Genomic DNA, 21,622 nt, shown 5'->3' with positions numbered 1-21,622 from the left:
AAATAATATAAAGAAAAGACATTGAAATTCTCCTACAGATTTTGTGAGTAAAATATGAGTACCGATTTTAATTATAATTAATTATAATTTTTTTGCGCGACCAAAAAAAGCCAATTATATTTTTTGCATCTAAATATTATAATAAATTGGATTGTTGTGTAAGCGAGTTGACTTGAGTTTGGTAGCAGACTGGAGCTTCGATTTTTGACTCGTGAGTCGTGACAAGCCCGAGTTGCAGTCGATTTTAGTGGGATTTGGTACGGCGTGTCCAACCAAACCAAGTGAATTTCAACCGTCCATCAAAGACAACAACATGATGATATCACTGTCCACAATCCAACGGTGCAAAAGTTCATATCGCTCACTGCCCACAGCTCAGCTTTGATCTCAACGTTTACTCTCTCTCTCTCTCTCTCTCTCTATGATGAGTTTGCGTGAGCTATGGAGCAAAAAAGCTGACGTATATTTTTTTTTTATCTCGAGAAAACTGAAAATCTGAGAGGAAAGTAGAAGACATGGGAAGAAAGTAAGCTCTAAAGCTGGTCGTCTGACTGTGATACTCATTGCATCTTATATTATCAGGTATAATCTAGTTGAATCTGCTACGATTTTCTTCTTCTTTCATTTCTTTTGCATCATCGTTTTTGGGTTGTGGGTTTTGTTTTCTGTGAAATATTGTTATATCTTGCTTAATTTGAAGGATTATTAGTGGGTTTTAAGCTTTTCGTGGAGTCGATATCATTGCTTGATTTGATCGTTTTGGGATGGTCAACTTGGGAAATTTCTTATCTTTAGTGTAATTTAGTGTGTGAATTGAGTGTATATGAAGTTTTTGAGACATGGGTTTTGCTTCTATGCTTGACATATGTCTTTGATTTTCTGAAATTGGATTTATTTTGCTTTTCCACTATGCGGGTCTCTGAGTTTTGAGCCTGTTGTGTATTGACTTGTGTTGTAGTACTGGTTTGAGAACTAAGAATTAGTTGAAAATGTAATGCATATCCGATAAACTTATACTTGCCTATAATCACCCACATAGGAATGTTTGATAGCAAGTCTTTAGTTTTTCATGATATCAGTTGGATAGATTTATTCACCTTCCACTTGTCTGGTTTTATCTTTTTGTTGAAACATGGTTTTGTTTGTTATGTATCACTCTCCCATTCTTGTTTCTGTATAGTGGTGATCTCCCCAAAAAATTGAGGAGTAAATTAGTAATGTATGAACAACAACTAATCTGTTTGGTTATGTGATCCTGATCATCTTTTTGGTGGACTGGCATTGCTCATTTACCAATTATGTGATATTGCAATCCTGCTCTCCTGCATTTTACTTTTTACTCTTTTAAAAATTCTTTAAATGTAGCATTGTTCAATTTGTGTTTTATAGAAATGATTAAAAACACCTGATTATAGTTCTGATTCTGTTGCAGCTTACATATGAATAGAAATAAATTATTTGAATCTTTTAGCTTCAGATAGTGTTGAAAGTAAAGAAGGAGGAGGATTTGTAGATAAAGTGCAAGTTAAGTATAATCTATGCATCCTCACCTTCCAATTTGGTTGGCGGATTTAGATGGATGTTCCCTGTCCAGAACCAAATAGTGACGCTCAAAGTGACCAATTTCCTTTGCTACTAGAGCAGATGGAAAGCCCTAACGATCATGTGCACATAATTGATGTAACAAGGAATCGTGATACTTCAGCAAGTTCATCTAGTGATGACCGACCTCCTAGAGTGGACTTGCCTCAGCATGAAGACAGACCATCAGCTAGTACACATGCCCCCACTTATCAAGCTGCTTCATCCTCCTCAAACAGATTAAATTCTAGGAATTCGTCATTTATGAGGAGAGGTGATGGGTACAGTCGTCGCCGAAGAAGCCCTTTGAATTCAGGGTTATGGATTTCTGTTGAGCTTGTTGTCACTGTGAGTCAGATTATAGCATCTATTGTTGTTTTGTCATTGTCAACAAATGAAAATCCACAAGCCCCTTTGTTTGCATGGGTTGTGGGTTATGCATCAGGTTGTGTTGCAACACTTCCTATTCTTTACTGGAGGTTCCGTAACCGCAACAGAGGTGCTGAGCAAGAATCCATTCAATCGCATCAAGGGTCTTCTGAAAGCAATCCTCCTGAACCAATGTCTTATACAGCTATTTCAATTTCTCAAGCATCTGATGAAGAAAACAATCGCACCTCAGACACAGTCACAAATAACCCTCATATTGCAGGACCCTTAAGTGCAAGGTTTTTCAATTTTTCCCTCATTTTTCCATTTTATATTTTAATTGATGGGTGATGTATTGCATTTTACTTGATATCATCAGCTGTAAAGTTTCCTGGTGTGGTTGCATTTAGGGGAATGGATTTGGTTTAATTCATTAATTTGTGTCACATACACCCTTTCATAACTACACTAAGATTTGTAGCCCTATTTGCTACAACAAACAATTTAAATGCTATCTTCAAGTTTTAAGCATCTTTTCTTTTCTTTTTGTGTTTCCCTACATTTTACACATGATTTATAGATGATGTAGTGAAGTGAAGAAGCTGGTTCTATTTTGCAGACTTAATGGGTTAGTGGATCATTTCAAGATGGCCTTAGATTGCTTTTTTGCAGTCTGGTTTGTGGTAGGCAATGTGTGGATTTTTGGAGGCCACTCTTCTCCCTCTGATGCTCCTAAATTGTACAGGTACCTCTTAATGACATAATGTTTAATATATACTGGTTATTGAGTCATCTAACGTTTTCTGGGTTTCTCATAGGTTATGCATTGTGTTCCTAACCTTTAGTTGTATTGGATATGCCATGCCATTCATACTATGTGCAACAATTTGTTGCTGCCTGCCCTGCATCATCTCTGTCCTGGGATTTCGAGGGGATTTTTCTCAGACTAGAGGAGCCACTGTGGAATCAATTAATGCTCTCCCAACCTACAAATTCAAGTTAAAGGAAAATGAGACCAATAATGATCACGAGTGCAACCTGGATAGTGAAGGTGGGCTCTTGGCTGCAGGGACAGAAAAGGAGCGCGCAATATCAGGAGAAGATGCGGTGAGTAGGTTCTGTGCCTGCTGAGTTCATGCTCTTCAAATTAAGCAACACTTAACCAAATTTGGATTCTCACACCAACTTTCACCATCAAGTTCAGGAAACTCTTCCTAACAGAAAATTAAAATTCATGCTCCTTCTGCATAGCTTGCTGGTAGAAGTTGCTTTTATGTTGAATATGAAGTACTCATGTTGAGAACATCCTTTCTCATAACAGTTTCTGTATCTGTATCCAGATATCACTTCATTTTTCCAGTGCTTTAAGGAAGACGCTGCCATGACATCCCCCAATATGTGATTAACTTGCCTCATTACTTATTAGGCTAGCTGGATGCATCTAGTATTGGAACAAATAGAATTTGAATTGCTATAATCTGAATATAGTATTAATGAAAATATAAAACACAATCGATGTTGATACTGGTTAATTGGCTGTGACAATTTTTTGGTTTAGCTAAAACTATAAGTTATATTGTGGATTAATTGGTTATCTATAACAGTACGTTTATTATGGGAAACAAGGGTTTATGTAGAGTAATAAATTATCTAAACTACCTGGTGCCTGTTTATATAACTTTCCTTCCTCATTATTAAAATATTGGTTATCTGTAACTTTCCTTTCTGAATCAACTACCTGGTGCCTTTTCATATATTACTAAATTGTTGCAAAGTAGAAGTAACAATGAGACCATTTCCAAAATTTTCATTTGATTGATGTGCTTTTCTCCTTCAATATGGTGCAGGTTTGTTGTATTTGCTTGGCAAAGTATGCAGATGAGGATGAGCTAAGAGAGCTACCATGTTTACATGTCTTTCATGTGGAGTGCGTTGACAAATGGTTGAAAATCAATGCCTCATGTCCCCTCTGTAAAAGTGAGGTTGGAGAGAGCAGCAGTGCCTCGCCATTGGCCAGAGACTCGGACCAGCAGTAGAGTGAGGGCGATGGGCTCAGCTGATGACATTGTATATGAAAGCACAGGCTTTATTCTGAATTCTCAAATGGTCAAACCCCAATTGGGGTGGTTCATCGAAGTGCAAAAAATTCCATATTGTTTCACAGAAGAGCCTTTGACAACTGTTGTGTCAGGTTCTGTCATGGGGACACGCGGTTCAGTATATCTGTAAATTTCATATATACTACTCAAATATGCAGGTGAGTTTTGTACCTTGTCCTGTACTCTTTTTGTTTGGTGGGCACATTCATGGAACCCTTGCAATGGAAGGAAAAATTGATAAACATGTCTCATGTCCAAACTACACTCCCTGCAAGTAAACCTTGTCACCTAAGACGCAATTTTATCGAAATTCCATTCCGTTGAGGTTCTGATATTGAGCTGCCAACATTTGAACATGCCAGGATGTTCAAATGCCTGATACATTAGTTTTTGGCCTTTTTATTTAAAAGTTAAAACTGATGTATACTGAGGTTCAGAAATCTGGAATATCCTCCACTTTTGTGACCACAAGATATAGAATGATGGTCAATTGATTCTTGAAGGAATCATATGTAGACCAGTTCCCAGACTTCAAAATATGGAACAATTTAGGTTTTTACGTCCTAAGAGTGAGTTTTTTGGTTTTTGGGTTTATTTATTTATTTATTTATTTTTTTGTAACCAGAACTGCTAACCTAAAGACACCAAACAAATAGCATTTCCTGAGACATGCTTGCAAACATGGTAAGGTCGATGTTTAAACATGCGACTTGAAAGATTTTCTATATGCGTAAACTAGGAGAAACAAAGAGGAAATCAAGAGTCGAGTAAATTTTTCGGTCAGAAGAATTACAATAATTTAAGCATCCACAATTGTCGTCATTCAATATTTGATGTGCTTTTCTCCTTCAATACGGTGCAGACTTCTTGCATTTGATTGACCAAGTATGCAGATGAGGTTGAGCTAAGAGAGCTACCATATTTACACGCTTTCATGTTGTGTGCGTTGACAAATTGTTAAAAATCAATGCATAAACAATAGGCTTGTAACTCAAGTGGTTAAGAAAATTTACTCATGCAAATTTGAAATGAAAACAAGAGCTCAAAAAACGTAAAGAAATTCAGAAGGCAATGATCCCAAGGAGCTTAATTGAAAAATGAAAATAAAATTTGTTCAGTCTCATGGTCTGTATGTCACAAACCACCAACGCTGATCCAGAAGCAATATCAAATTATCAATTGCAAATTGTATGGAATCCATGGCAAAAAATTTCAAATAATTTAGGGTTTATACATAATAATGAAGTCAATGAAATGGGAAAGTACAACATGCTCCGGTATCTATTCTGACCGGATCTAAAACCAGTGCCAAAAAAAATGATATTCTGTAGCTCCTCCCTCAACCTATTAGTAAAGATCAAATTTAGGCGCACATCCCCAATAAGTAACCTCATCTAAGATCCTCACAAAAAATGTGAGAAAATTCAAAAAGAACGAAAATAAACCCTAGAGTCACAATGGAAAAGTAGATTATACACATTTTTCAGATTCACAATTGGGAAAGGCAGAACTGGTGGGAAAATTAAACCTGATCTCAAAAGGAAACCATAACTTTGTGCACAAAACCCCAGCATATTTCTCTTCAGCGAGCTGCAACCTATTGTCTGGGCATATGTTTCTGACCTGCAGCTTGGTTTTGGGATTCACCAATCAAACATGGTGAACTTGCAAGTTTCCTTGGCTAATGTTTCTCTTCAACTTTATGGTTGCACGGTGAGGTCTTTAAATGCCTCTAATTTCCCATTTACTGCGATTGAATCTGCACTTTGCCCACCTTCTGAGTGGTTCGCACTTCCATTTTGGTTGTATGCTGAGTTGGGTACTGCAGAGCTACGATTCCCTTCAAAATACGTAGAGTAAGGGAAGTACTCAGCACATCGCTCTTTCCATCCTACAAAAGAATTAAAGAATTATAGGAGCCCATATCTTGAACCAGATGAACATATTACTGATTTGCACATTCTTAAATTGGATGAAGACATGTAAAAAGCTATACAAAATCCCAGCAGTCTTCACAGTTCCCTAAGGGCCTTTTTTCCCCAAACAAAAAATGTGTCATCTTTGCAACATGGATTACTACCCAGAAGGAAGAAAATCACTAAGAAAACAAGCACAGGTAGCATATTTTGCCAACAGCAAATGGAAACTAGAGCGACATGAACTGGAGCAATCCAAGACACCATCTATACTGTTATCTCCAATTTTGTGAGAAGTAACCCAGCTTTTAATATACAAACATAAATAGGCTAAAATATGCCAACAAACACCAATGTACAACTGCTTTTAACATTCTGTTGAATATAAAAAGAACAGAAATAGACTCTAGCTATTTTACTTACTCAGAGCAGCCTCAGGGTCAACAATTATTGTTTCAAGGAGTTTGTTGACAGTAATGCAATCTTTGAGTTTCCACTCTTTGACAGGTCCAAGTGCTCCACTTCTGATTTGATGCATGCAGCCATTTAAGAACAATCACTCTTACAGACATGTAAACCAATTTACAATTTTCGAAGGCAAATTAGAAGTAGGAAATGGAACAGGGCATTACTTGGGCACCATATTGTTGGTTGACTCTTCAATTAATTTAATAGCCTCAGATTTCTTTTCTGGTTCCATAGTATATAGCATTTCTGCAACTGCAGCTCTATGCATCAAGGAATCTGCAGAAAAAACAAACACAAAAACAACGGAAGACATAAGGAAAATGAATGCTTATGCATTTTTCTTTTACAGTGATAATCCTAAAAGTCACCTTGATGTTTCTCCAAGAAATTCTTGTTTGCCTCAATTAAAGACTTCCCTTGTAGTTGACTAGATTAAAAAAAAAGATGTTTGGTAAGTGAAATTAAAATTGTCAAACACATACAGGAGCATGAGAGAGAGAGAGCGCAAAGTGCACATTAAAAGAGAACCTGATCAATGGGCGCTCTGCTTCCAACACACTCCAAATGAGTTTCTCATTATCAGTCACAGGAGCAGGCATGGAGCCAACTTTATGGAAGAATTTAATCTGCAATACATGAAATCTTACAATAGGGCCAACAGAAAGATCACAACATACACACCCACACACAAACAAGCAAGCAGACACTAAACAAATAAAAATACCAAGGAGCGATGCGAATCTGGGTGTTCAGCATTCAACCTCAGAAGCTGCTTCAAAGCCTATAGTTGAGAAAAAAATTTAATTAAAAAAAAAAGCCGTGATAAATCAAAAGAAAGTTTAACTATAACAAACGTCCGTAAAATCTTGCGAAGTGATTTAACTAACAAACATGAAATTCCATTTCTGACAGACTGCTCTTTGTTAGAGACGAAAAAGTAACATGTACAAATTCTAAGCATTCCTTTTGTTGTTGTTTCTGACAGATGTCTTCGGTATCAATATTTGTGACAAATCTTTGCTTCAACTCTTTGAACCAATAAAACAAAATGGGAGTGCTTCAAGGAAATCAAACTAAATGCGAAACATCTCACTCAACATTTGAACAAATTTTTACCTGAAAGGCAAGCAAAATCTTCTGCTTTCTCATATTTACTTCAAAAGAAAGCAAGTGTGTCAGCAAGGACTGGGGCGAGTTCTTCTGAAGCAGCTTCAAGTACTTTGTAGCTTCTAACATCGGATCCTCAACCTGAGTAAATATGTAACAGCGTAAGAGAGACAGGATAATGCCATTTACTCTCTGCCCGTACAGCAGTTAGAAACGTGAAGCAAAGGGGTAAGAAGCAATCGGGAATAGAAAAAATAACCTGCAACAACTTCTCCCCATGTGGATCTGGATCAACAGGCTTTACATGTCGTTTCCCAGACTTAGATACACCACTCACACTAGATTCTTCATTTTTTCCCTCTGCCTCCTAAAAGAAAGCTAAACATTAGAATGGGGGAAAAATGCTAACAACCCCAAGGAACACAAACAAAATACAATACTTTCTTAGCTCGTGCTTCTGCCTTTCTCTGCTTTTGCCTCATTTTCTTTTTTTGAGAAGGGAGCAACTTAGACATCTCATCATCTTCTTCAGAGGTAGATTTCAAAGGAGAATCATACAGCTTCAAATAGCATCTGCAAGTCAAATACAACCATAAGTATGAGTGTGGGTCAATATTTAAAGAACCGCATATAGCTTTATTGCAAAGTGACAAACATAACACAATATTATTTGGATGCAGTTGTGAAAACTGGACAGATTAATTATCCTCTTTCACCTAAAATTTTTCTAGGGGCCCCTTGATGGAATAGAAGCCCCCTCTGATGTCATTAAAAATAAAAGATAATAAGACTTTATTTGTGATAACGGAATCAAAAGAACAATGTTCAGTCAGGCCTTCTTTCCACTTTTGAAGCAACTTATGCGATAATCAGTAATGCAACAACACAACCACTTTTACAGCCAACAATATATATACAAAATCCTCAAGAGTTTACCTAATTTGAGAATGCGTTCAATGAAACAAGAAATCAAGGAATACAAGTCACAAACTAATGTTAAAAAGTATAACAACAATAATAATAAACTAACAAACTCCAAAAGTATCTATACTCATTACAACTTACTTCACAGTTCTAATGAAAATACTTCACCTGATTGCACCAACTGCTGCTTTGTGAAAATATGCATGTGAATGCAACCGATCTTGAAATCTAAGCATTTCTACATAGGCACGTAGAGTCATTTTCCTTAAGCAATAAGAATGGAAGTCAAACTGATCTTCTGTAATATCAGCATAGTGCTTCTCCACGGCTAAAAATTTTTTCAGAGCTCGTCCAAGATCACCTTGGCGATAATAACTCTCACCAGAAGCAAGTTCATACCTTCAAAAGGACAATATAAAACATTAAGCATTCCTCACCAAAAGTGATATTTCATGAAAGCAGTATACAAAATCGATGCACACCACATGCACTGCATATCATGAAGGTTGTTGTGCTGATCACCATCTTTTGTGAACAATACAGCAGTTTTTTCTGCCAGAGGAACCTAACAAAGGAGGAAAAAAGCATGTAGAAACACAATCAGTACAGGGAAGAAATAGAGAAGAAAGCAACACAAATCAAAAACTAATTTCACATTAAAAATGCATAGAAAGTGTGCCCGCCTATATAGTTTTCTTTGTTTTGGTCTAAGTATGGCATTACTTGTTTTGTTTTAGGTGGTTTGGTTCGGATGGACCCCTTGTCCACCTCCTTTTGCAATGTGTTCCCTCTTTCTATGAAGTTTTTTTTCTATTAAAAAATAACAAAGTAAGAAAAGGAGATTAAAACCTGATCAGCCTGCAACATACGCTTAACACAGTCACTGTTTATATAGCGATCTGCAAGATCCATACATCTAGCTTCATCTGCCAATGCAGCAGCAGCAGGCAAATCACCAGCATGCTTCAAAACCCGGCTCTGCGAACATAACACATGTGAGAACTATTTTTTTGGTACAAAATGAAAGCTTTCCAACAATCCATGTATAACATCATTCAGTTTAAATAATCCACTGTTTTTTTTTTGTATAATTAACATAGAGAGAAAAACATAATTACCCAAGGATGCTAATTTGGATAATTAAAACTGACATTAATGCAAAATATAAATTAAAAAATTACAACCTAAGGAAGAAAATTTAGAGTCTGCATAAGGCCTTGCTTGTGGACTTCCAATATGGCGGGGGAAAGATTTTTATTTAATGCATTCCAACAAACCATATAGGAAAATACCAGAATACAGCACTTATTGTTTGACCTTTCGATAATGACGCTGTCAGAAGTTATCAAGGCTTCCATTATCTCAGTACCAGGTTCTTACATGTTACACTGAATCTCATTTGCGCACAACTTTAATAATTTAATTGAAAATTCAAAAAGAAAAATATATATACGCTTATGTACTAATTCCCATTGCTTATATGCATTACTTCAATAAACAATATCAATCTAGACATCTCTATGGTTTGAACACATTGTTATATTTCTCAAGAGAAAATATAGAATAGCAACACTTCAGGAAACTAATTATTTAAAGCCATTGAAAGTGAAATCAGAAGAGTGCATAAACAGCACAAGCTGATAAACTTAGTAATATGTATCAAACCAACCTTGGCCGAGTATAAATCAATCACAGTTGGAGTGTGCTCCATGGCCTCGTCAATTTTAGATAAAGCAATGTCATATTGGCCTCGTCTATCATAATGCTGCATCAGCACAGAATCCATTAGTACATGTGAATTCAAATAAATAAGGATGGAAGGCGTACAAGCACCAAAGAAAAATAAAAATAAAAACCAAGAATGACAGTCAACCTGAGCCAACAAAAACAAGGCCCACAAAAGTGTTGAAGGGGGCTCCTTCTCAGCCCTGCATTCAAGATTAAAAACAACAGCACATAAATATAAATAAATACTAAAAGAATTCAAAGGCACAAATACAACTAAATTCATGAAATATTTTAGATAGTGTTGGTTATAATTTTTCTTTTAGGAAAGGATAAATAAGAGATGGGAAAACTAAAAAAAAAAACCCTGGATCACTAAAAGTAGAGAATTGGAACAAAAAGGTATCTCATTTATGATCGAGTGATCCCGTATCACAGTTTGTTAGGGTAATATGGTATTCATTGTATTGTGATAACTATGGTCTACTTCGCATGTAATAAGCGCAACTGACTGGTCAGGCACAGAGTTCAAATAGTATCCTCTTAGCACATGTAAAAGCCTTGCCAGTAGAGACAGAAAAACACCTCAAGAAAGGATGGCCCAAAATTACATAATGTTCATTGCATAACTCCTATCTTTCCAACAAGTGAAGCGAAAACTAAATCAGCTTCCAAATCTATACATTTAGAAAGCCAACATCCCTTTGGTCTCTAAATTTATCATTCTTTAGAACTGGTATGCTGTTACCCGGGCCTTCAAAATATAATATATGATATGCAATCTAACCAAAGCATAACTCTTCAAGCTTATTCTTCTCAAATCATAATGGAACTAGTAAAGAAAAAAGTGGCCATCTAATATGGGTGGAGTTCATGTGGGACCAGTATTAAAAAGAGAACACCGAAAAGAAACATATGTGATTCCATTTAGCTAAACTTGCATGAGAATTTTTTGACTGGTTTTCATTCTTTATTCTGCACAAGGCATCATTGGCACATAGGGAAGCATCAACACGTACTGGTTTTATATCACACATAATTTTTTACAATCGTGTATTACCTCCCAGGGTATCGGCCAGTCATCCTAATTGAATGTTCCAACTCAAGAATAAGCTGTTCCAGAATGTCTGCCTGGACAAGAGTTTCCAAAGTAAAATTTTCAAAACCCAATGAGTTAATGATTCCACAAAAAATACCATTCAGTTTCATAACCTCCACAAACAAATCCAAACAATAATACCAAATGATTAATAAGGATGATAAGAATTACCTTTCCAGGGTGATCATACAAAGGAGAAAGATCGGAGAATAATGAAGGAACTCCCTAGAAGCATCGACAAGATCAGTCAATTTAAGTTGAACACCAAAAATTAGGCAGACTGATAAGAATTGTATGCAAATGACCCTAAATACCTTGGTAAGGAGGGGCCTGATATAATTATCTGCTGCTTCTCGAAACTTGTCACCTTGTAAAAAATCAAGTGGTATTCTCTGATGGAAGGGAAGGGAAACCAAAGAAAAGTTATAAAATATACTATGAAATCTTCAGCATGCATCTTTGACTAACAACAAAAACAGCAGCAGCAGCAAAGATGATAAAGTCCCCTTATCCTCTTATGTAGTAAACTATAATATCCTTCCCAACCAAGAAGGTACCAATGGAGGTCGCATCAAACATCAAACTGATTGTTCATCTCTCTTTGCCATGAGAACAAAACAATAAATAAACGCTATTATGACCTTCCACATTTTCCAACGTAAAAAGGTACTTAGAACACATGATACCATTGCATCACCAAAAAGAAACTCTAAAATAATTCTTAACAACAGCAAAAAAGTTCCCTTGGTTCTTTTCTAGATATCCCAATTTCCAGCAATACAACAAAATGAAGATGCAAAAACACTACTTCCTACATTGCAAAAAGCATCACAGAACAAGGTTTCTGTCAGAGTTCAGAATCACCTGATAATCTAGAGTGCTATTATTGCCCAAAAGAATGAGCAACTTTAATAAATGATAATCACTAACATACTTTAGAGGTGACAGAGAGAATGAAGAATAATATGCAAAGGATAAATGCTGGACATAAGTTATATACCACATGAATCTGGGATACCCTCAATAAAACTATAAACAAAAATAGATGGAAAATGTTACCTTAACAGCAGACGACCAACTGTATTTCTGCCCAAGTGATTTGTATAAGGCATCTAACCGTTCAACTTCATCAGGTGAATACTGGGCATTCTCGGCATACAGCCCAAGACATTTTTGCAGGCCTTGATAATATCTGAGCATTGAAAAGGCAACTACAATAAACTCACCTTAAACAATAAGGGAATGCGTGCATGCACGCACAAATGAGAGAGAAAGAGAGAGAGAGAGAGAGAGAGAGAGAGAGAGAGAGAGAGAGAGAGAAAGAGTGTGTGTGTGCGTGTGTGCGCGCACGCGCACGCATGTGGGACACAGAGAGAGAGAGAGATTACATAATACATGGTAATACTAAACTTAGTATACAAAATTAAACAAGTTAAAAGCAGAAAAGATGAACACAATCATGAGATGACCAAGGTCACAACCCATTGATTCTCTTAATCAATAAAGCTTTAGTCCTAGGATAGCATATGATCAACAATATTATTGTCCAAAAACAATGAAGAAAATCCAACCACCGTTCTCTATAATCTCAACTCAAATTAAGCACATCTCCATTCCCTCAAAAAAATTCTTGCAGATCTTCCAATTTTTTTTAAAATAATTTAGAAACCATCTCTGTAAACGTTTTGTAAACACGGAAAGTGAAAAAAGAAAATTACCTATAATTGTCAGGATTCATGGAAAGCAATATCCTATACAATTCAGCACCTTCTTCCAGGTGATCAAGCTTCACCAAAAGAGAAACTTCTTGTTCTTTATAATCTAACTTATCAACCTAGAAAAAGCATCAACAAAGAATGGTAAGTACCATAGGATCCTAATAGTCAAAGCATAAAGTTCAACAGCCCATATTGACCAGAAAATTGAAATACACACTTACAATTTTTGTCTCTTTCTTGTGCAATTCCTCAAGAGCTCTCTCAATTAAGTTACATTCCTCTAACAATGAAATCTACAGACATTAATATGCAACGACCATCAAAAACTTATGAGGTAGCTACTAAAAAATAACATTAATTTGCATCAACTAACAATTAGAAAGGTCTTGTACCATAACAAGTTAATGGAGTCATGACTGAAAGAATTATAAAGAACTAGGGATGATTATGTAAAAGGAGATAAGCCAAATTTTCGGTTATTCCTATCTTGAGCAATGGCACCATTTCCCACAACAACAAAAAGTTTTGTAAATCACTGTACAAAGCCATATCATAAAGATTTACTTTAAAAAATGATAATTAAAATGTTGTGGCTATTATTAAACAAATCATTTTAATGGCACTGTCACCGGTGAACAGAAAGTACTTCAGATAAAAGTATTTTTACTTTTGGTATACCACCACAGTACTGATGAAAACTTGATCTAGCAAATCCTTCCCCAACTTTATCTTCCAATTTCAGCCTTTTAAGTTCTGTTGATTCTTCCCATGGCATATCCAAACTTCTAAATATATTCATGGGTTAATCATTTTATTAATTCCTGAACTTAGACCTAATTTGCATTTGAGTCCCTCAATTTCCAAAATCGTTCCCGTGGTCCTTCAACTTCAGTTTCATTAGGACAAATGGTCCTGCCGTTAATTTTGTTAAATTTTCTGTTAAATGCAGGGGCAAAATGGTATTTTTGTATTAAATTGATTAAAATATGAATAAAAATTTAAAAACTAAAAAATTAAAATTAAACTCTCTCCCCAAAAACTTGATTTTTCTTTTTTCTTTTTCTTTTTTTTGTTGGTTTTTTATTTGATTTTCTTTTATTGTTATTTAAAGATATGATTTTTTATTCATTCTTTTGTTTTCATATAAAAATACCATTTTGCCCCTGCATTTAACAGAAAAAGTTAACAAAATTGACGGCAGGACCATTTTTCCTAACAAAAGTGAAGTTAAAGGACCACGGGAACAATTTTGGAAATTGAGGGACTCAAATGCAAATCGGGTTCAGGGACCAATAAAACGATTAACCCTATATTCATCACATATATCTAACATAAACTATACAATTGAGACAAAAAAAAAACTACTTTTGCGAATTACTTAAAGACCTCCGAAGAATCAATTTATTTCAAACCAAAGTAACTCGTTAGTTCCAACATCTTTGACAGTATGAAGCCTAAATAAAAGTCATAAATGAATACATGCAAGTGTATGTTTTCTAGACTAGAACAGTAACCTATTAGGAACTTGGCAAAAGTGTCCAATAAGTGCAAGGGGTATCTGAACAAAAGCGTTATATTAAAGGGCAAGGCTCCTCTCTATTTGTATAAGAAATGGGGAAGTACAAGTATTTGATCCAGACTGTTTCCCTGTACTGGAAGCAGAACCCCAATGGGTCCCAGATGGTTCCAGATTATACAGGCGTTCTCCATTTTGTACTGCAAATGGAGAGGAGTTGAGCTTACATGAAAAACATCAATGAAAAATACCTTATATAAAAGCATCTCCCCATGCTCACAGCGTTCATTATCTGGAGGATAATCATCTTCTAATGTCCCTTCATATGCTTCGAGAATTTCAACAGCTTTTAAAGCACTAATAGATGACAAGAACATTCATTTAGCGTAGTACTCGTTACAGAATTTAACAAATCAAAGGTTAGATCGTACTTTGCATTTAAATGCTGGGCAACAGCAAAGCCAATCCAATTCATGCGATGATTTGGTTTTAAAGTCAGAAGTTGTTGTCTTGTCTCAACAAAACCAGTCAAATCCCGCATTTGAGCCTGACACATGATTGGTAAATGCGTCAGTAGCTGATTGAAATTTGTTTATAAATAAATCAAGTATAGAAGTTTGTATAGATCACAATAGAAAAGAAAGAAATGTAACAAAAGCATCATAACCATAGCAACAAAACAAGTGAAACTAGTGCAAAGTGTACATGAACAGGGAAAAAAAAAACCCAGGAAGACTTGAGAGTCAAAGGAATATCCATAACTTCAACACCCTGGTCCTGAAAAACTTTTGAAGCTGTTGTTAACCTGTAAGGTGGACTCATCCTATATAGGTGAAACAGGTGGGAAAGATTTACTGCAATTTCATACTTCAAATAGATTATTATACAGAAGTGTTGACTAGATGCCTCATACACTACCAGAACACTAACGTTAGCTATCAGAATATTTTCTTATATCAATTCCCTTTTCTGCAAGTCTGATAGACCCCAGGCAAAATATCATCTACTATTAAAATAAATACATAAATATTTTATTACATTTCTATGTATATTATATATTTTACATAAATAATTAACGGTACCTATAATAAATAAATTAGAAACTAGTTAACAAAACATTTCATATTATGACGTTGTAGGGCAGTCAGAAGATAGAATAACGTGGTTCCATGGACCACCTTACAGTGTCGTAAACTCCTAATAGCTAGAAAATAAAAATGCAATTTACATAAGTCCAAATGAGCCTATCATTACCGCCCACTTTCTAAACAAGTGTGCCATATTTCAAACGACCAGGATCTGCAGTCTATATAACATAGAGGTGAATCCCCAGCACTTCAACTTAGTTCTTAATGAAATGTAGCACAAAATCTTTTTGGTGGTAGAGACTAGAGACCCATAAGAAAGATGGATCTGATTTTAAGTGCAAGGTAGGAATAGGCAATGGCAGATAGCCAAATTCAACATACTGCGAACCATCTCTCCAATAGTTGCCAAACAGATGTGTGCTGTTTAGCCATTTCCAATGTTGACTTCCATTTGCAACCCATTATTGGTGTCAAAAATGTATAACCTCTAGTTATGCATTTCCCTTTCTCCTCACATACGCCAATGTGTCCGAATCTCATCCAAGTTATACCAAGTTTAATTCACAACTTTAGTTACAGGCCTGTTAGAGCAATGAGGTCACAAGATTTGGAGACTTTCTCTTATAAGCTATCTCAAACATAAAGTCACTCTTTATATATAATCTTTTAATTCTTCATAAGTCAGACTTTATGATATCCTCCAAAAAGTACTGTGACAAATGACATCACAACTCAATGACTCTAAATAAACATGAAATGGTATACATGCTGGTAGAAAAAGCCCTTGAACCCCGTCAATTTTCCAGACAAGCATAAACATCCAATACGGGTTACCACAAGGGCTAACAGTAAATATTAGCATTAGCATACCAAGACACTCTTAATACATAACATTTCATTTTCAAACCATACAAGAAGCCATGTTGCAATTGATAGATTGCAAAATGTGAAGTCATTTGACAATGTCAGACACTGATAAATCACAAATGTCATGTTTACCTTTTTCTTAGGCAAGACTACTGTCTTCTTGTGCGCAAATTTATAAGAATTATTCAACAGACATTTACTTGGTTACAAGCTTTAAGTGGCATCTAACGCATACCTGTAAGAGTGACAGGTCACGTAATATTTCAATATTGTCTGGATCTATCCTCAGCGCATTTCTGTAGCATTTTATGGCCTCCCTGTATTCTCTGTCTGACCGATAAAGTAGACCATAAACATGCCAGCAAACATGACTTTTGAGGTCATTCTGGGAAAACAAAGACAAAAAAGTAAGCCAGACAAATCACAAAGCCTTAGCAATTATCTTGGAAACAAAACTAAAATATCAAAAGAGTTAAAACAACATCCTGACCTTTAATCCAATCCTGACAAGTTCATATGCTTCGGATTTGCGGTCCATGCAATTTAATGTCAACCCCTTCATCGACAAAGTTTCTGCAAAGGTCACAAGATTTACATTCAAGATGACTAAGCAGTCTACCATAAACAAAAACAGCAAATAAAATCAACTACCAACTCCAAAAACACCATAAGTAGCATATCACAAGGAAACCACAGCAAATTGGGGGAAAAGAAACAAGGAAACTTGTGGGTGGACAAGTAAAGTATCATAGCCCCAATAAAAACAAAACATATCAAATAAAAGCACCCTAAACCCATCACCATCTCCAATATCTTCAGCTTCATGGGCCGTGCTACACATTCATAAAGATTACTACTAACTAATAATATTTTTTGACAAGGCAGACAACAGCATCATCACTTAAATTACACATTTCACGTCAGAGGAATCCTACACAATGGATAACCTAACTAATGACATCAATACCCACAAGATGATGGTGACAACGACTATATCACCAGGATCATGGTTTCAGTATCAAAGTCTTAATTTTCAGAGAAGTGCTAATTATCTTCGTCTAAATGTAAGTGTTTGTACATATGAGATAGAAAATAGAGCATTTCGAGTGGTTAAGCAATCATATTTTGAGCTCAAGAACTTCTACCATCCCACACTTTCATTTAAGTTGTACTGGTTCCCTATCTTTCCAGAACAGTACTCAGTCATATCACTTGTTCTACCAGATTTGCCCCTTTTTCAGAATTTACTTTAAAAAAAACTCCCATGAAGAATCTCATGCCCTCTTCTTCCTTTAAAATATGCTTTTTAGAAGGGAAAAATGGAAGGTTGGAATCATGGAAATGAGTGGAAGAGGGATACACAACCCCTTCAGGCCCACACTTTTGTAAGAATTGGGGGAATATGCGTGGGTGCCTGCGCTCGTGAGAGAGTGGCGAAACCAAAACAAAAAATCTCCTTACGGTTTAAATATATAGAAAAACGGAAACCTCTAGGATATCTCTCCCTCCTCTTATCTTATCCTTCCACTCTACCGAACGAATCAAGGCATGAAAATTCCACCCTCCCTCATGTTCCATCCCACCTAGCAATCATAGTATTAAGCTTCTATGCATGCTCACGTGCTTTGTATCTTTTATTGTGTAGTTAAACAAAGAAAACATTAAACAAGTCAACGAAAATGTCCAAATACGACATGCATCTACTACAGATGAAACTGAGCCAGAATATTCAGTGGGGTACATAAAGCATTTTCAGTAGACAATCAGAGTTTCATATAAATTTTATGTAAATTGAGTGTATTTGAATTATAACATTAAATCAAAGGAATTGGCCTGGTCAGAAAAGCAAAGTCAACATCAAAATTTACTTGGGCCAAAAGCTAAGCACTTCTAAATTAAACATTGCATTTAGTAAAGGCTATAAGCATACCTCCATGGTCTGGAAACTTTTTCAATATGGCATCTGCTGCCTTCAGTCCCTTCTTATATTGTTTAGTTTCATATGATTTCTGCCATGATGTAAACAAGAAAAAACAGGTTTGAATTAGTTGTAGCAAAAAGATTTCTGACACTAATAATTTGTGATAAGTACATTAGAAGAGCTACAGATCATATTGCCAATTACTATCACCATATTAATATAATAATAGAGTAAACCAACAAGACACGGTAGCATAATCATATTTCAACTAGAAAAGTCAAACAGCTCAATTAAAAATCATCTCTGGTAATAACTTGGATACTAAATCTCATCAATGCACCCAGCAAAAGAAATTTACTTAGAATTTTTTTTGATGTATTTCTTTCTTCTACCAAGGCAGCTCATTTGATGGAAAAGAAAAAAGGTAAAACTTTAAGAGGATTGTTTGATACAGTCAACAATACTATCTCAGAAGTTAATAGTCATGGTAGTGTCAACCTCAGTTAAAGTTACAATAAAATGCTTGCAATCCAAATTATGAATCCGGCATCAGAATCAGCACCATATAAATTAGACATATTGTTATTAAACCAATTTCAACTCAACGAACAAGGGCATCACATAGCTTTGAAGTGTACACTGTACAACTCTCAATAAGCTTAAGAATGCACTACCATAGCACAACAAATTACCAGAAAAAGGACTGTGTTCAAATTAGCTTCTCTTACTAATTTTTGTGCACATAATAATCACTACCCAGTTCAAAATTTCACTTCTCAATCACTTTCTTCTGCTCAAACACTAAGGGGGGTGTATCCAATTCAAACTTTTAATGACTTTTATAGAGTTTAACCGATGCAGTACCAAAGTCTAAACCTTTACACTCACTAAAACCAAAGAAAACAAACACAACTTAAACTGTTATGCTTCCTTATCGATAAAACCAAAAAATTCACTAAGGTAACGAAATAACAGAATACCCAGTAGACTTGACCATTCATTTTGTTTAAAATCCCCAACATCAATCACAAAGAGCCCCAATTACTACACTTTACTCAAGTTCTCTAATTTCTGAGCAAAAGAGAAAGAAGTATACAATCAAAGCATAGAATCGGACACAAAATCTAGGGTTTTGCTTCTTTTTACTTTTCCGTGATTGTGTTAGTGAGAATAAGTTATCTAACTTGGATCCTAGTGATTATCAGTAAGAGAAAGAGAGGAATCGGAGCTTACGACGATGAGCTTGAAGAGGTTGGCCTCTTTGGGGGGGAGTGAGGCACCCATTGTTGAAGAGAAAGAGAGAGAGTTTCAAGTCCAAGAGCGCTTGAAGAGGTCTCCGAGAGTGTGTTTTTGTGGTGAAGAGCTGCGTTCGGAGAGAGAGGAGAAAATGGTGGCGTTTATCTGCTGCAACCCTACTGTGAAGGAGAAAAGCAAAGAGAGAGAATATAATAAGACCTCGAAGTTCTTGGGATTTTTCCTTTTTTTTTTTTTTTTTTTTGGGTAAGAGAGGTTTAGGAGTTTCTATGTCCGCGTGTGAAGTGAAGACTATGTTTTGTAACTTTTTTTTTTTTCTCTGGAGAGGTTATTATTATTTTTTTTTTTGGTAGAGGGCTAGAGAGGATTATTTTGCCTTTGTTTTTTCTCTTTTTTTCTTTTTTGTCTTTTCGTATTTTTTTACTTTGCCTTTTCATTCTTTCTTCTAATTAGGGGGGAGCACAATGTTGGGTCACCCGACCCTATTTTAACCCTACTCACCCTTACTTAGTAAAATGTATATGAGTTTTAATAATGAACTTGTTAAGTTCCATTCTTACTCTACACTATCAAACTTATGCACACCAATGAAATCTTCTATCAAAAGATTGATAAATGGATGACAAAAGATATTAATACAAAAAACTTGTAAAATCACAAAAGACAATGAACTGAAACATGGTCACATTTGACATAGCTCATAATTTAAAGTTTATCAATGCATTTTCATACAATATGGTAGATTGTTTTGAAATTGTCATGTTTAATTTTTGGGTTAATGACCTAAATTGTCTCCTAACTATTGCTCTATTATCATTTTGGTCCACCAACTAAAATTTTCAATTCAAACGTCCTTAAACATTTTATTTTGTACCAAGATGGTCTATCCGTCAAAGTTTGTGTATTATTCCATGAAATCGAGGGACAAAACCATATTTTTAGGTGAGTATCCTCCTTTCAAAGGGTTATTGATCTCAATGGTCCTCCAACTATTGCTCTAGTATCATTTTAGTCCGCCAACTAAAAGTTTCATTTGAACCATCCTTCAATTTTTATTTTTTATTTTTTGTATCAAGGAAACTATTATAAAACTTAGAAAATTTTAAAAAATTGAATCTCACTAGCCATATGGCTTCTTTTTTTGTGAGATTGGCCTAACAATTAATAATAAAAAATTTCTCTATTGTTTAAATTAATTAAAATCACATATATATATATATAAAATAACAAATTTTTTAAAAGAGCAAACAATAATTAAAAATTAAAGAAAACTATTATAGGAACTTATACCTAATTTTAAAATTGAAAAAATTGAATCTCACCACCAACATGGCTTTTTTTTTATGACATGGACTTAAAAAGTAATATTTTTTTTCTCTATTGTTTAAATTAATTAAAAATTTTAAAATCAGATAAATACAAAAATAAATAACAATAAAATTGACGAACTTTGACAGTAGGACCATCTTGATACCAAAAAAAAAAGTGGAAGGACGGTTTAAATGAAAATTTTAGTTTGTGGACCAAAATGATACTAGAGCAATAGTTGAGGGTCCATTTTAGTCATACCCTTCAATAGAGCTTCTCAAAAAGTCGTATATACCCTTCAAAACTCAGTCACGTGGCCATCGCGTGATCAGAAGTAACGGAATCTGTCACGAATGGACCATCTTGGTACAAAATAAAAAGTTTAAGAACGTTTGAATTGAAAATTTTAGTTGGTGGACCAAAATGATAATGGAGCAATAATTGTGAGACCATTTAGGTCATTAACCCTTTATTATTTTATTTTTTTAATGAACCGTCATATTTAATATTTGTGTTTGAATCCCAATATAGTTACATATAATTTGATAATTAGAATATATAAAATTTAAAACAAAATTAAAAAGAAAAAAACTAAACCTTTAATAGTTTAATTTGAATCCCAAATTGTTGAAATCGATCGACCTTACCCAATTACAAAAGAT

At 35.1% G+C, this 21,622-nt stretch overlaps 2 protein-coding genes across 3 annotated transcripts; one reads left to right on the top strand and one right to left on the bottom strand.

Moving 5' to 3' along the window:
- Positions 407-4,381, top strand: LOC18783772 (E3 ubiquitin-protein ligase At1g63170). Of its 2 annotated transcripts, none has more exons than XM_007215367.2 (5): positions 407-582; positions 1,472-2,249; positions 2,570-2,695; positions 2,769-3,057; positions 3,798-4,381. In XM_007215367.2, exons 2-5 carry the CDS (start codon positions 1,576-1,578, stop codon positions 3,984-3,986), a joined length of 1,278 nt encoding a protein of 425 aa, XP_007215429.1. In that variant the 5' UTR covers positions 407-582; positions 1,472-1,575; the 3' UTR covers positions 3,987-4,381. The 2 variants fall into 2 exon arrangements, with proteins under 2 accessions (XP_007215429.1, XP_020416657.1); XM_020561068.1 differs by having other exon boundaries at positions 1,433-2,249.
- Positions 5,201-20,034, bottom strand: LOC18783773 (N-alpha-acetyltransferase 16, NatA auxiliary subunit). The gene is made up of 26 exons (XM_020561067.1): positions 19,632-20,034; positions 18,408-18,486; positions 16,968-17,050; positions 16,713-16,862; positions 14,954-15,069; positions 14,774-14,879; positions 13,228-13,299; positions 13,007-13,122; positions 12,348-12,480; positions 11,603-11,680; positions 11,460-11,513; positions 11,250-11,320; positions 10,338-10,392; positions 10,134-10,229; positions 9,314-9,442; positions 8,947-9,029; positions 8,633-8,863; positions 7,981-8,113; positions 7,800-7,907; positions 7,550-7,681; positions 7,158-7,214; positions 6,962-7,059; positions 6,802-6,860; positions 6,598-6,709; positions 6,389-6,489; positions 5,201-5,940 (listed from the first exon to the last, which is right to left on the bottom strand). The coding sequence occupies exons 1-26, from the start codon at positions 19,680-19,682 to the stop codon at positions 5,750-5,752; spliced, it is 2,694 nt and encodes an 897-aa protein (XP_020416656.1). The 5' UTR covers positions 19,683-20,034; the 3' UTR covers positions 5,201-5,749.

This window comes from Prunus persica, chromosome G3 (assembly GCF_000346465.2).
Source record: "Prunus persica cultivar Lovell chromosome G3, Prunus_persica_NCBIv2, whole genome shotgun sequence".
In the NCBI taxonomy this organism is placed as follows: domain Eukaryota; kingdom Viridiplantae; phylum Streptophyta; class Magnoliopsida; order Rosales; family Rosaceae; genus Prunus; species Prunus persica.
This window is presented reverse-complemented; position numbering and strand designations above follow the sequence as displayed.